This window comes from Peromyscus eremicus, chromosome 17 (assembly GCF_949786415.1).
Source record: "Peromyscus eremicus chromosome 17, PerEre_H2_v1, whole genome shotgun sequence".
In the NCBI taxonomy this organism is placed as follows: domain Eukaryota; kingdom Metazoa; phylum Chordata; class Mammalia; order Rodentia; family Cricetidae; genus Peromyscus; species Peromyscus eremicus.
In genome coordinates this window covers 20,846,173-20,862,782 of record NC_081433.1, presented here as the reverse complement: position 1 = coordinate 20,862,782, position 16,610 = coordinate 20,846,173, and the positions used below count along the sequence as shown (strand labels likewise).

General features: G+C 40.1%; 1 protein-coding gene across 3 annotated transcripts in view; it reads left to right on the top strand.

Annotated features, from left to right (window-relative positions):
* The first annotated feature begins 2,885 nt into the window (after positions 1-2,885).
* The window catches only part of Unc5d (unc-5 netrin receptor D), a 103,455-nt gene continuing 89,730 nt past the window's right edge, over positions 2,886-16,610 (top strand). For 2 of the 3 annotated variants that reach the window (XM_059244572.1, XM_059244571.1), the window contains exons 1-4: positions 2,886-2,966; positions 5,295-5,475; positions 6,303-6,470; positions 8,096-8,260. In XM_059244572.1, coding sequence (XP_059100555.1) covers positions 2,889-2,966; positions 5,295-5,475; positions 6,303-6,470; positions 8,096-8,260 — 592 coding nt within the window. In that variant the 5' untranslated portion in view covers positions 2,886-2,888. The remainder of the gene's footprint in view (positions 2,967-5,294; positions 5,476-6,302; positions 6,471-8,095; positions 8,261-16,610) is intronic. The other variant, XM_059244573.1, reaches the window with a different exon arrangement.

Genomic DNA, 16,610 nt, shown 5'->3' with positions numbered 1-16,610 from the left:
AACTTTATAAGTCCAGAAAATAGCAAACTGATTTCCTCATAAAGATTGTGCCATCAGTTAAATGGATAAACTATTAGGTTACTAATAAGAAAGGTCTACTTATAGGAATGCACTAATGTGTTGATTGTTTATAGACACAGTTGGATTGATGGAGCTCAGTCTTGGCGCCATTACCAACCAGTGTAAAAGAAAGTGTACAAACACCTAGAGCATGTGTACACAAGTAAGTGTGTATGGCTAAGCTGGTGGAACATTTAGCTGGGCCAGTGTCTGTGGTGGCTCAGATTGTGCATGGGAAATCTCTAGGGGCTTTATTGCCACACACAGAGCAGGATGAGAATCCTCTCCCATGGGGCACAAAGACAGTGGGCCAGGGCATGGCCTTATGCCAGTAGTTCAAGGGCTACGAGTCTGCTGCTGGAATTCCTCACTCATGGTCTCAGCATCTTTCTTCATCTATTTTTCATTTTGGGTTTTCAGAGAAGCTTACAATTGAAGAAATAGACAGTTGAAAATTGCTGTGCTCCATGATAACTAAAAGAGACATTTTAAAGCCAAGGTGTTTTGTTTTTGTTTTTTCACATTACAAATGCTTTCTCTCAAATGTTCCACAACTCCCAGTAGAAAGAACATAACCACTAAGATCTTAAATATGCATATTCTACATGTCTGATCTTTTTCAGTGTATATGTGTTTGTGACTGGGTTTTCATTTTACAAATCTGTAACACTAACCATATAGTTTTGTATTTTAACTTTCACTTTTTTTTAATTCCTATATAATGTTGAGTTGAGTTTCTGAGTCATGATTAGTTTTCATTTTAGGCATGATCTCCCTCCCTTTCCCCTTCCTTATTTTTTCCTCCATTTTTCTAACAACAACAACAACAACAAAAAACTTTCCATTATCAAATTTTCATCTTCATTCCTGTGTTGGTTAGTTTTATGTCTAGTTGACATGAGCTAGAATCATTTTGGAAGAGGGACTGTCAGTTGAGAAAGTGCCTCTGTAAGACTGACCTATAGGAAATTATTAGGCATTTTATTGATTGATTGATGTAGGAGAGCCAAGTCCATTATGGGTGGTGCTGACCCTAGACAAGTGATCCTGAGTTGTATAAGAAAGCAGGCTGAAAGCTGAGCATCATGGTCCATGCCTTTAATCCCAGCACTCAGGAGACAGAAGCAAGTGGATCTCTGAGAGTTCAAAGCCAGCCTGGTCTACGCTGTAAGTTCCACAACCAAGGCTACGTAGAGAGACCCTGTATCAAGAAAAAAAAATGGAATAAAAGGAAAAGAAAGGGAAAAGGAAAGGGGGGAACAAGCCAATAAGCTGCATTTCTACAAAGCTTCTACTTTAGTTTCTGCCTTGAGTTTCTACCTTGACTGTATTCAGTGATGGAGTGTCACCTGAAAGTTGTAAACTGAAATAAACTTTCCTTCCTGAGTTGCTTTAGATCTTGGTGTTTCATCACAGCAACAGCAGCCCTAAGACAATCCCTAGTACTTTATTTTGGAAAATTCCTAGGCATAGAATGACAAAAGGATTTGCTAGATAATGGCATTACTATTTTTAGGACTAACCAATGGAGATACATTTAGGGGGAAGTTATAGCATGGTAGAGTGATGGTGATTTGTTATTTAGAAAACATCGCTGGGTAAGACATCTCAAAGAATATTGCATGTGATCCAAGTCCAGAATATCAAATAAATGGGGCCATGGGTACCTCGGGGATTGGCCTGTAGGTCAGGAATCAGAAGTGGAAGGGACTTGACTTAAATTTCCAGAAGAGGTTTGAAATCTTAGTCTACTAGAGAAGATTAGGTGAGCTGAGGTGAGGTGAGATGTGACTGGGAGATCTGACACAGGAGCAGATAAAATCCAAAACACAGAAGGGAGTCCTTCATTTGGAGAAAAAGTGAACACACTGAATAATTTCTGTTTGCAAAGTGACAACATCTGATCATTGAGGCAGAATCCAGTGTAGAGGCAGGAATAGAAGTAATAGTAGACCAGTGAGTCATTGGGCTGCTACAGAAATTCCCGAGGCGATGAAGAAGGAAGTAGAAGGGTAAACTGCCCCACGATACAGTCCCAGTGAAAACCAAAGAAACCACACAAATAAGGACTGTATGTCAATGTTTGTTGTTAGGGAGAAAAGTGTGTGTGTGTGTGTGTGTGTGTTGGAGGCAGGGCATGTGCATTGTGGGAATGAATGGGAGTGGACAAACTTAGGTATCATTCTTCAGAAGCCATTTATAATCTTTGAAGGCAGAATTTCTTACAGGCTTGGTGGCTGGCATCGGAGTTTAGGGAACACACCTATTGTCACATTTGTAACACTGAAATTACAAGCATGCACTCCAACCCTGGCTTTTTTTTTTTAAGGTGGGTTCTGGTAATAGAACTCAGGTCCTCAAGTTTACAAGGCAAACAACTTACCAACTGAGCTATATCCATAGTCCAGGAAAATTATATTGTCATTTAACTTATTACTAGTGATATAGAATGTACACTGTTTAACTGTTTTGAACATCTTAGTGGTATTTCTTTAATGAGCTATATATTTACCTTCAGGCTATGTTTACTGGGTGAATTCTAATCAAGTAAAAGGGTTTAGCTTATTTATATTATTTTCCTCATATTATACATATTGACCATTTTTCCATCAAATTTATAGTACAGTTGGCCTAGTTTATTTCATTTGTGCTTGATCCTTTTAGTGGATTTTAACTCTGGAGATAGATCTCTACTTGGTAACTCTGCGTTGAATTCCTCTGGGCCACTTATTCAGGAAAGCTGTCTTTGATTCCCAGACACTAGGGATCTTAGGTTCTGTCTCCATGACCACTGTCCATAGGCTCTATAATCTAGAACTGATTTGTTTATGGACAGTCACAGGGTTCCCTTGCCTCTACATCATCTGTGTAAGAAGAATATGGAAACAGAGGACAACATACTGAAGGTGCTTCCTAAGTACTACCAATAGCAAAGTTCAGGAATTAACTCTTTATCTGGCACTTGACAGCAGACTTTCTGAGCCAGGAGAGTGGAGGCAGAGCAATAGCCCTTAGACATACCTTGTTGCCAATTTTGTCATATGCGATGTGTTAGAAGTGACAGTGTTTTGCAAATAACTGGTTCTGTTTACCCTGAAGGAAGCATTCATCTCAGAGGTTGGGGACTATGTTACTTGGACTCAGCTTTTGTTGAGGCTGTGGATTCCTTTCCTTATTTATGTCTTGCCATTCAAAGTAAGACTTTGGAAGGAAGTTGCCTTCTTGGTTTGAGAAAATGGGTTTACCTAACCCTCAATATAATCTCTGATGCTCAGTCAGTGTTTGTATTACTTGTTATATGGGTAACCAAATGACTGTGAAATTGACCATGTCAGTGAGAAATTAAAGACATTGTGTCATAGACTACTATTCAGATGTATTGTAAAGTGGGTTTCTCTACACTGTGTTGTTTAATAGAGCCATACTCCTCAGCTCTGCATGATTAATAAACGGTGACTCTCTAGGATGGACTATGGTGATGCCTGTAGGGATTCATGGGGTTGGTACTGCAATGTGCTACTTACCTCATGGTCTATGTGACTTGGATGTTGCAGCTCTCTATTCATTCTTCTAGAGCTCCAAGGTCTCTTCTTTTGCTATTTGGTATTGTTTTCCTTTCTCAAATCACTTCCTTGTTGGGTTAATTTTAAATGATGATAATTTTTGGTATCTGAGCATTCATGAATAGGCAATACTTGGGGAAAATATTGAAGGACCATGATTAAATTTTCATCTGGTAAATTACTCCCTTTTCATAGAGACCGGCACATCTTTGCTGTGCCAAACTGTTATATGACAGATACAACTTACTGATGATAAATTTGAATTCTTTAGGTTTAAAAACAAAATTAAATGAAGCATCTTATGCTAAAACAAACTCTCAATTAGCTATGCTAATAGTGGGCCAAGCATGGCAGAATACCCCCTGTGCAACATGCTCTCTGTGATCTTGTTAGCATACTCATTGCCATTGGAGGAGGTACCCAAATGGTGCTCGCTCTCTCTCTCTCTCTCTCTCTCTCTCTCTCTCTCTCTCTCTCTCTCTCTCTCTCTCGCACACACACACACACACACACACACACACACACACACACAATTGTTCACTAAATCTTGGGAATCCTGATTCTATGATAAATTATAGTTTCCATACACTTGTTAGATTATTGTGCTTTACATATGCTAATAACTTGAGCTAAATGTCACGTGTGGTCATGGTATCACAAGACAGTGAAGATATTTTACTGTAGAGTAGAGGACAAAGCGGGGAGAGACACAGTTAAATCGTGGGAAACCACCATGTTCATTGACCTAGGAACTAAGTATTGTGTACCTCCATAGGGGAAGAATAGGGAAATGGGAGTATAATACTTCCACCATCATGCTTGATGTCCTAGACGTATTAAGGGTGGTGCACCTCCACTGGGGAAGAATAAAGAATGGCAAATAGAATGTTTCCAACATCATACTTGATGACCTAGTAACTAAGCATGGTGTACCTCCATTGGGGAAGAATAAGTAATGGGGAACATCCACCTGTCTTCCTCATGTGTCCCAGGAAATAAAATCTGGGTAACAGTAGGACACAAGTGGAATTAATGTTCCTTCCAAAACCCAGATGGGTTCTAGTTAACCTTTGGAGAAGCTACCTAGAAGGATAGATCTCCAACTCTGGGGAATTTTGAGAGTTAAATGTTTAATCCTATGATTTCTCAAACTGCATTTGTTCAGCTTGGCTATGTCATCAGGCTTCTGTTAAAACTTAAGTGAAAACACATTGACTTAAAACTTTGCCCAATAAAGTATTCCCTTGGCACAAAGTACGAGTCCAACATGTGTGTTGATTTTTCTAACTTATATTGCCCAACTATGAAATAGCATCACATCGTTGTCATCATTGTCGTCGTCATCATCATCATCATCATCATCATCACTGGGTTTCTAACAAAAGAAAATAACCCGATTGTCATCATTACTGCTCTGCTACAATTGTATAAAATGGGTCAAAGTCATTAGACTATTTCAGGTTTTTTTTCCTATTGTCAATAACTTAAGTGTCTATTTCCCAAATAGAACCAGATTTACTGATTAAGCAGACAAGAATACAAAGCAGAGGGTTGACCACCCCTCTGTGTGTTATATCATTTTTCTCCTAGCATATCAGAATTGCACACCTTCTTCTCCTGGAAGAGAGTTTATTCTTGTGATAACTTCTGAACATCCTTTTCTGCCTGTAGGTGGAATGGCTGAAAAATGAGGAGCCCATTGACTCTGCACAGGATGAGAACATTGACACCAGGGCTGACCATAACCTCATCATCAGGCAGGCCCGGCTCTCAGACTCAGGGAATTATACCTGTATGGCAGCCAACATCGTGGCCAAGAGGAGGAGCCTGTCAGCAACTGTGGTGGTCTACGGTAAGACCAGCCCAAAGGCCAGGAAGGGATAGGGAGGGCTAAAAGCAGAGATGTAGGGAGCCATGTACTGTATTAAAATTTCCAGTCCAAGAGCTAAGAGGGCCCTGGATCATTCACCAGAGTGCTGTCTTGCCTCACTCCTTTGCCAGGTGAGAAAACATCCCTAACACTGTTAATGTGTTTGCTGGTCCATTCGGTCTTGGACTGTTGTGAGACAGCCAGTGGTATTTCCAGTCTCTCTCTTAAAAATAATAAAATGGTTGGTTTATTTCATTTCCATGGTGTTTATATTTGGAAAGCATTCATAGTGGGCAACTTTAGCTCCCCACCCTTCCCCAACCCAGATCCCCCCTCCCCTACACCCATATCTTCACAGACATTCTGGCAGTCAGTTCCTCTCCTACCAGATGAAATGCACCAAAAACAAATATTGTTGTTTGCTGATGATCTCAGGCATTGTATTAAAGCAGTTCCTAGCTATTTAAGTACAGGCATTTCTTTCCACAATAGAGGAGCCCTGGGAATTATTTTTGAAGCACTTAAAAGTAATAGAAATTCAAATGCTGATATTTTCTTCTTATACTCTGGACGGTCAAGTGCCTTAGAAATCTGCTGATGAGTTCTTCCTAGTTTTAATAGTTCTCTGCAAAGCCAGCTCTCTAGGTTCCTCTTACAGAAGGGTAGAAGAAACAAGTGGGACTCTGCACCATCTCTTCTTCCCCCAGATACCTGACTCACAGCACCTGGCGCAGTGGCTTGCACATAGTAGGCAATCAGTACAAACCTCTCTCCTTTTTTTTTCTCCCCTCCCCATTTTTGTCTCTCAGTGAATGGAGGCTGGTCTTCCTGGACAGAGTGGTCAGCCTGCAATGTTCGCTGTGGTAGAGGATGGCAGAAACGTTCCCGGACCTGCACCAACCCCGCTCCTCTCAATGGTGGGGCCTTTTGTGAGGGAATGTCAGTGCAGAAAATAACGTGCACTGCTCTCTGTCCTGGTGAGATATACACAGATTCCCTTCTCCTTCTAATCTGCCAATGCTATTAAGCTGCTGTGGAGCAAGCAATGTGCCCTTCCTTCCAAAGCCACCCTGGTCAAAGGGCCTAGACGATTGCCTCTGTCCAAGGTGCTGATACTGAATTCATTGTCATGGCCAGAATATGGGTGAAACTCCTCTATGCAAGGCTTGTGGTAGCAGCGTTTGGACTAAGCCACCAGCTTCTCCCCCTAATTTTCCCATGTGATGGCATGCATTTGAATACAGTAACCAGGGATTGGGTGAGCTGCCTTCAAGCACAAAAAAGCAACCACCCAGAACTTGACCTTTTATCAGTTTCAGCTTGGTAGTTATTTACAATACAATTGGCAGAGATTGTCCACTGCATGGGTGTGTACTTACACCTGGCCAGCACTTGCCTTTCTTTCAAAATAGTGGAAGATCTCATTTATGGAATGTGTGTCTCCTATCAGTTCTTTTGTTGTCTCTTCCTGGCTGTAACTCAGCTAATACAACGAGAACTACGTGAGGTGGAAGGTGGCTTTCTTTATGGAAAGCATGTTCTCTCACAGAGAACATAACTGCTCCCGAGTTTCACATGCACCACACAAGTTTAGTTCCAAAGATCTGGGACCAGATCCTCATGTCTTTAAATTTTCCATTTGAGTTTCTCAAGAAGCTAAGGTGAGACTCTGACCAACAGCATGTGTTCAGAGTTTAATTTGTCCTTGTATTTTGTAAACATTTATTGAGTGCTTACTATGTGCCAGGTACTGTGCAGGACACTTTCATACATGCCATGCCATTTATCTCTCCATTGTGACTGTATTGTCCCCAGATGACAGAAATGGAAAGTTGAAGCCTCGGGACTTACTCTCTCTGCTGACAAGTTCACAAAGCCAAGACTAGGACTCAGACATTTTTGGGCCACATTCAGTACTTTTTAAAATTTTCCCTAATTTTTACTAATTGGCTTAGATTAAAACTTGCAAGATCTTAACCTACATAAGCATGGTGAAAACTATTCCTAGGAGGTAATGGGGCAATTGCCTCAAACATCTGTCCTAGTCTCTTGGGCTGATATTTAATGGAATTAAGTTCAGTCTGCTCATTTCGATGTACAGCAGCAGTCTATGACCCAAGAAATTCTATTTCTGTAGGTTCTGCCATCTTGGGGTTTCACTGACCTGTTTTCCTTTAGCACTCTCAGTTCATGCGGGTTTAACTTTTATTGTTTAGGGGACTTGGGGAGTTAAAGTCAGTCTACTCTATTTACCACTCTAAACTGTAAGCCCATACTACATCTATGGACATCCCATGGTACTGCACATGGCTATCTGTCCAGCAGTGATGCTCTTGGGTTTGAAAGACTGGGGGGAAAATGGATAATGTCATTATTATCCAACTCAAAGATGCCGATGCCAGTCACTCAACTGTTTGCCTAAATTTAATCATGGGTCTTATCCTGATATAGCTTTACTAAGAAAAGAAACAGGAGAGTAAGATGATCTCTCTGTTCTCTCAGTTTGGTTTTATTGGGTTGGTGGTCTGTTTAAAGTGTGGGGCAAGTTTCCCAATAATTGCTGATTTCTGCTAACAATGGCCTCTGGTATTTTCCTTTGAAGTGGATGGCAGCTGGGAAGTGTGGAGTGAATGGTCAGTCTGCAGCCCAGAGTGTGAACATCTTCGTATCCGTGAGTGCACAGCTCCACCCCCAAGAAATGGGGGCAAGTTCTGTGAAGGTCTCAGCCAGGAATCTGAAAACTGCACAGATGGTCTCTGCATTCTAGGTAACACTGTCTGTTTGATGTCTTCGGTATTTGTGGATGATGTGCATATATCCATATGGTTCCAGAAGACTGTCCCAATCATTAGCTGGGCTTAGTAAAACAGCAGAAAGCCAATCACCAGAAATGAAAATGAATATGTATAAAGGGCTGAAAATTGCATGGGTACATTTTTGGTACAGGTAGAGTGATGCTATTATTTTTTAATTTTTTTGATGTGCTGGAGATGGGAGCTAGGATCTTGTACATACTTCACAAATTCTCTATTACTGGACTACATCATTAGGCCAGATGGAGTGATTTCAAATACTTTATTACAGCCTACTAAGGTAATATTTTCAAAGAAAGAATTTGTAAAATCTGAAATTTTTAGCAGCAACCACTTTTAAGTTTAGTGAAACCCTGATACTTGGTGCTGTGAATTTGTATCTCTGAAGAACTTTGTAAAACTTTAAAACTCTTACTACATCTTTGGAGTCCAAGGTTTTCTGGCAAAGAAAACACATTGCACCTATATCTGGCCAATGGTGAAGGGAGGGTGAATGACCCCTGATGGTCGAGGTTTTTGTCTCACATTGGTCTGGAAGAGCAGGGAGAGGGATGTTCATCTCTAAACTCCCAGGCCTTTGTTTCGTGTCTGATACCACACTGTTACTACTTACAAGTGTCTCTCTGCATAGGTGTGAAGGCATGGAAGGATCTTGTCCAGTCAAGAAGAAGCCACTTTTAATATGGTGCTTTCTTTTATTCACATTGTGGCTCTGGAAAATTCACTTCACTTCTTTCACTATAAGCACCAAAACTTATATCCACTTTCAGTTATTAGCAGAGGCCATATGTTGACAGGCTACATCTGAATTTTTCATGGAAGAGACTATATACTCAAGTAATTCCTACTCACATGAACTAAGCTACAGTGATATTCTATAGTTCCTTAAAAATGAGACTGGGGCCATCCATATTCTGTAGAACTAGATTGCTTACTTGAAGTTTCCTTGTGTGATATTCAGCAAAGAAATGCCACAACTTAGTAGGTTGCAATCACTTCATGTATGCTACTGTTCATTAGGAAAATGACACTGTGAAGGAAATACTTCTTTTGGATCCATTTCTTTGCGTTCATGTGACTGGTGCTCTTGAAGGCAAACCATGTGATAAGTGTTGCATTTTCAGAATAAATCTGCATGGATCATGCATTGTTTAAAATGGCTAATGCATTAAAATTAACACATTGATATCCATGTTGCCTTTATTCGGTAATACAATTATTTAGTACCTGGACATGTCAGACCCAATGCAAGGGGTGATGATCACAGATGATGTAGCTAGAAATTTCAATGTTGAAACTTCTGTGCTCTCTGTTAAGTGCACACCAGCCATCTACTTCTGCATACACTCAATAGTAAGATGGTTAGGATAATGTGTTTCTGACAACCCTTGAATAGCACCAAACTTTTCTGAATCATGTCTTAGTGGTGTGACTGCTTTTTCACATTGTGGACTTATTTTTAAAGTGATACAGTTAAGATTATGGATGTAATATGCCTTCGAAAAGATGATGGCTCTATAGCTATTTGGCTTCTGGATGAATTTTGGATAGCTTTACTAGTAAGTTTTCCTGTAAATCATATATTAGACTTGAATATATGACTTTAGGCTTAGTTATCTATGATGTCATCTGAGAGTTATGCAGAAAAGACATAGTGCTTAGCTCTTAATGTAAGAAAGCGAGGTTATCTTATGTGTAAATATTACTTGAATTTGTGTCATGATTCATGCTTATTTAGCAGTTGAGTAAGAGTGCTGTTGAAGGCTAAAAGAAATGATCAGCACTGAGAGTGAACTACTAAGAGTAGATCCCATCTTAAATCTGAGCTGACACAGTCGTCAATATTCTCCTGATAAATAGAAGCAGGAAGGTCACACATGTGATTCTAGCCTCTGGGCTCAAGGGTCAGGCAGTGGGATTGCGAGGTCATGACTAATGTAGACTACAGAGGGAGACCCTGTCATAAAATAGCAAAAATAAAGTAAAATTCAAACTAACAAATAAACAAAGAGGAAGGGGAGGATTTTAGGGAAGGAAAGGGAAGGATTGAAGGGAAGGAAATGGAAGTTAAAAAAGGAAAAGGTAATTGAAGAAGGCTGACAAGCCCAGATATATTAATCAGTGTCCCAGTTTCAAGTCCAGTGGTTGGCCGACTGCTACAGAACCAGTAAGATGTGATGTCCCAGGTCAAAGGCCAAAGGACCGAAAGAGCTCGCATTTCCATTCAGAAACTGTCAGGGAGTACAATTCTTTATCACTTCTGGTAGGGTCAGCCTCCCTTTTTTGTTTTGTTTTGTTTTGTTTTGTTTTGCTTTTTAAGTCTTTAACTCAGTAGATGAGGACTATTCCTGTTACAATGTTTCACGTGCTTTAATCAGTCTCCAGATTTAGAAATCACTGTCATCACCAACACTCTCACACAAGTGTCTAGAATAAAGCAAACCCAGATAGCTGGAAATTCATGCCAATTCAAGTCAAGTGGGCACATAAAATCATTCATCACAAATGTGTATGTACTTGGAGATTTTTTTTTAAGGAGTAGTCTTTCATCTCTTGGGCAATTGTTGGCCATAATTCCGACAGTGGCTTTAGGTAACTTATTGATTGAAGAAACCCTTTATCTGGACACTGGCATTGTGTAGGTTTAAGCACACAGAGGCAGCTTTCTGAATACCCAATTTGCGTCTTGCTATAATGAAGATTAAATAGCCAGAAAGACACCAAGGCTTTCATTGTTCTCAGGTTTTGAGGCACTCTGTTAAATCCCCCATGAGCTGAAAATGCAAGATGAGCTTTTCTCCTGATATTCAGTCTCTTCATTCCACTAAGGGATGGCTGTTTCCAGCATCTCTTCCCTTCATATATGTGTATTAGGATATCTGAAATATCAGGACTGTAATTGTACTGTGATCAATATTTTTAGTTTAAAGAAAATGGGGAGGTGAGTGACCTTGGAGGAGAATGAGCTGTATCTGCAATCTGCATATCAGTTGGGAGGGATTGACTGTTGAGAACAGCAGGATCTATTCTGTGTTTCTAGACAGAAGGTGGAGACCACTATTCACAGAATGAGTACCCTTTCACTGTCTTTGTGGGAAGCAGTAAGAAACAGTCCAGTTAAATGTATCTCTTTCATACTGCTTTTGGTGAAATAACTGTGCTCTCAGGGATACACCAAAGAAAGTTGGCTTTGATTAAAATAACATTTGGCAACAGCTTTGCAAAACAGCACCTCTGTTGAAGGATCTAGGTCATGTTGCAATGTGAGAATTTCCTTCATACTCATTTTTTTCCTATGTGCCAAACATGACCCTATGGCACCTTCTTTTGGAAGTTTGACAATGACATTGTTCTGCTCTTGGATGACCTTCAATGATTTGATTTTACTTAGCTTTCAATGACATATCTGAATCTCCCCTGTTATCCCGAGGGCTCTGTTTCTCCTCCAGATGGAGCTGCCAGCTCTGAATGATCACTTTAATATTTGGGTATGATTGTTGCTTGGTCACTTGTGGCTGAATCACAGAAACTTAAAGTGATGCTTTCATAGATGGCCACACCTAAATGCTCTCAACAAGAGAGTAAATGCCACAAGACTGGTGAGAATGAGACTGGACAGTTTTTGCCAAGTAGAGGTGAATCCATGGATTCAAACTGCAAAGTAAACTGAACATCAAATCCCTTTGTGGTTGAAAATCACCACTTTAGGGAAGAAAGATTATTATGGGTATGATTGGCAAGAAGGGATGATTTGTGTGGCACGCTTTCTGAGCTTAAACAGAACCTTGTATCTGTCTGACCATCATCTACTCAACACGACTTCTGTGTTTTGAGAATCACAGCCAGGACTAAGTAACCCATGTGTGCTTCAAGTACAGGAACAGAAAGATTAGATGGTGGCTCTTTAGATGGATCCCATGGGATGGGAGCCACCTTCTCTGTGGCTTTTTATTCTAGTAAAAAGAAAAGGGTGGAATTTGGCTTGAGAAGATTAAATGGATCTGTTTCAGAAGAAGGGATTAGCCCCTAGATGTGTGGTGTGACTGAAGCCAGAGAAATGCCACTGGGGACTTAAAGAGAGAAGAAATCTTTGAGGCAGTACTACCTGCAAACTAATCTGTCCCTCTTGTGAAGACAGAGCATAGGCCAGCTCAATATTGACAGCTTTGAAAAGGACAATCGGGTTAAATGGTGGTTTGTTTTCATTTCTGATAGGCACATTGATAGGAAAAGTTTGAATGGATACTTTGGAAGCCACATCAAAGATAATGACATCTGTACAATGGTGGTTCAAATCAACATTCCCAAGCCCCAGCTAATAACATAACCACTGTGTTTATTGGGCCATCCACTTAAACAACCTGTGGAAATGCCTGAAAAGGTTAAGCTGTAATCGCATGAAAATAATGGTTGCTTTGTTAAGAATTTTCTCTGGCCTCATTGTTATCTATTATAGTAATTACCAGCCCTTCCCTTTATTTCTTAGGGCACTGAATTACAGACATTTTATTCTGGAAGAGCTCAGAGCATCTGGAGTAACTATATATTTTTTTAAACCTCCTTTTTTTGGCCAGTGGTTTATATAGAACCTTTATTTTACATGTAAGATGATAACAGACGGGTGTCACTTTACCAACACCAAACTCATCTATTTCTTTCTGTGGACAAAGATTCAGGAATAATAGTGGAATTACAGTTGTCGTTAGCTGAACTTAAATTTCAGAATGGGGTACACTGCATAACTGCTTAGTTCCAGCATCAAGTCTACATAGCAAAGACATAAAAATGATGTCACCAAGATAATATCCTAACACAATTTATTCTTAGATGGCCATCAAGCAGCCTACTATTTCAAATTCTTCCCAAGCAGTTTAAAAATGGAAAGAAATAGTCCCATTCCATGTGTAGTACAAAGGGGCTATGTCCCAGTAGTGAAATCCTTGTCTAGTATGCAGGCATGAAGCCTTGGATGTCATCTCCTACACTGCAAACAACTGAAAATCCAGCAGTGACTCCCATTAATAGTGCTGTTCCTTTTGAAGAGGGGCTTGGTAGTTTGCCTTCCTGCACAACAAACAACGGATTAGTTGACAGTTGCCTTTGTGTATACTTCACAGTAACCATGGATGTAATGTTATAGACACACAGGAGTCGTAGGGATGAGATTTGGGCACATGGGCTGTCATGGGGCAGATTAGTAACAACATCTCCCATATACCCCAGGAAATACTGTCCCATTGTGGCACACCCCCCATTCAGAAGATTAGTATACAGTAAGCTTTCAGGAGACAGTGGATCAACTCCAGACTCAAGTTTCCATTGGCTTTAATTTAAAAGAAAGCTCATCAGAAACAGAGCAATCCTCCTGTGTCATAATGGAAGTATTCCTTTAAATCCTACAAAGCTGAAACTTGCTTATTTTCTAAACTTTCTACCCATGTCCTGGGTAGAACTGAACATAAAGAGGATAGATAGATAGATAGATAGATAGATAGATAGATAGATAGATAGATAGATAGATAGATAGATAGATTAATAAATAAATAAGCCATATTCAATGAATGACCAATGGATCCATGCCACCTGTAACATATCCTGACAGAGTAGCTCAGCTGAAATGTTTTTCCTGATCTATCTTTCTCTCCTTCATCTACTTTCACCTAATCCTACCCACTCCTACCAAGGATGCTGTGATAGCTTTTTCCACTCTGCTCACAAACTGGTCAAGGGATTAGGCAGGGTATGCAATGCAGTACTTTAGCAAGAATGTAGAGAAGCTCATTTGCCTTAAGCTCATCTTAAATTTCTTCCTATCACAAGGAGAATCTAAGCAAAACCTGAAATATAAAGAGAATGAACTCTGAAATTAATTTGGGGCAGCTGGGGAGTAAGATGACTGTTTCTACAAACCAGGTTGCTTACAGGAAATCGGAAAAAAAAAAAAAGGAAATATAGCAGTATCTAAAAAAAAAAAAAAAAAAAAAACTAAACAAACAAGAACAGGTCTGCAACAATGCATAATGAGGGAATACAATCCTGACAAAGATTTAAAATGTTTGTCATAGGACCCAGGAATTGATTGGATGTAAATCCACTGGAAGGATAAAAGGAAACTTTTGCATGTAAGCATCCCCAACAGGTACGGCCACTGCAGTGACTCTGAGCTCGAGATTGTGGGAAAGTGTGAAGGACCAGTATTCTGAGGTGAGGCAGCAAGGAGAGAACCGGCTGAAGGCATCTGAGGCAGAGCTAAAGAGCCTTCCAAGTCCTCTGGGATGATGAGTTGAAAGTGGTCGTTCTCTTTCCAAATGACTAGAAATGGGCGTGAATTTAGGATTGGGATCAATGAAAGAATGGATCTTCACCACAACTTAAACATCCATCCCAAGGCTAAGGGACCAGTTGAAGAATACAGGCACTTTGGCTAGATTGCTTGCGCTCTAATTATGATTGATTTCCATAAACAGAGCTACTCGGAGCTAACTTCTTAGTTTTCCTAAGCCTAAATGTGCTAATCTATGAACAGAAATTACTATATTATCAGCTGTCTTTTTGAGAAGAGGCAACCCCTGGAAGGCACATGCTGCCCATATTAAGCATTGATATTACTAGTAAAATAATGGCACCCCATGTACACAATTTCCAAAAAGAGATTCTTGTGGCAAGAAAATATAGATGTATATATAATATTTCCATGTTCTTCAGAAATATCGATAATGTGACATTTTAAAGATTTCATTTAAATATTTCCTACTGTATCTGGTTAGTGTGTTTCTAATAAAATGAGATGACTTGTCATTAAAGTGTGTGAGAGGACACACTTAAACTGTTTTGGAGTCATAATTTGGGGGATACTGTCAGTTCAGAAAAGCAGTGTTGAGGAGAACCTGCATAGTTTGTGAGGATTCTTCAAGTGCGCCCTTCCTCGGCACTTATGGCAAGCCACTAAATGAATGTCTCTCAATTCTCGTTCCTTAACTTGGCCTAAGGATGTGGTCCCTTGTAGGAGACCAGTTGACTCTAAAGGCCACAACCAGCTCTATCATTTTATGATGTTGACAGTCACTAAGCATACTGAAGGGGAAGGCTCTAGATAGAGAAGGCATGCCACCAGCCTGGCTGATCCATAGGCAAGAATGATAGTCTCCACCACACCAGGAGAGAGACGCCCTGGTTTGCAGACTCATCGGAGGCACCTGTTTTCTAATGACCTGACAGCAAAGAAAGCGTATAAAGCAATCCCAAATTCATCATTATAATCTCAAAACTCCTTCTTTATGGGAGAGGCGTCAAATCAAGCAGCATGCCCTTGTGAGGGTTCTGTAACACTCATGTTGTCCCGGTCCCCAGACACTCTAGAGTATCTCTGATTCCACATCACAAAACCTATAGATTATCATCCATGATTTTTGGGGTTTTTTTTGTGTGTGTGTGTGTGTGTGTGTATTTTTTGTTTTTGTTTTGTTTTGTCTTATGGCTAATAGGAATGACTTTCAGTAACTGCTTCAGTAGGTAACCATGGTCCGTCTCTATTAGGGAAGTTTCCAGCATCCATAGACTTGTCATATAAAGGATCAGTTCTATTAATTACAAATTCTCAATTTACGCTGTAATTAGTTCAAGATTTATCTGCACAAAACTCTGGGTTAAGAAATGTTCATCTGGCCTAAAGAAAGATTTAATAACTGAGCTCATAGACTTGTTGGGCTATAAAAGAAATGGCAAGAACCCAATCATGGAGGTGATTTAAAACTGAGCAATCTACTCTGGTACAAAATTCAGTGTCCTCCAGGGTGTGCTGAACAAAGCGAATTAATCGAGATAGAGGACACCTTGTGTCTTGGTTCCACCTTCTCTCCTTAAATTACATATTAAATACATGTGTATCTTTAAGAGAACAGAGACCAGGGAGCCATGAACTGAAAATGCCACTATCACAATTAGTTTCCTTCACTCAGGCCTCTCGATTTCCCAGAGTGATGATGTCATCACACCCAAAAAGAGATGCCCATAGTCTCAGGTGTTCAGTGCACAGCAATGTCAGTGTTAGATGGAATGGAAAATTACCAACATCACTTAGAAAAATACAATAGATAGTAAATATCCCTGAGCTAGGAGTCAAGATTCCATGGTATGAGTTCAGATGTTTTGTTAACCAGCTGTGCCCATGGGCAAAATTGTGATATTGTACCCTGTAAAACAAGCACACAGTGATGCCCAAGTTCCATCAAAGCTCTGAGAGTTGAAATCATCACAATTTTAGACCTTTGATACTGATCTCACATAGGTGGGTGCATATACAAA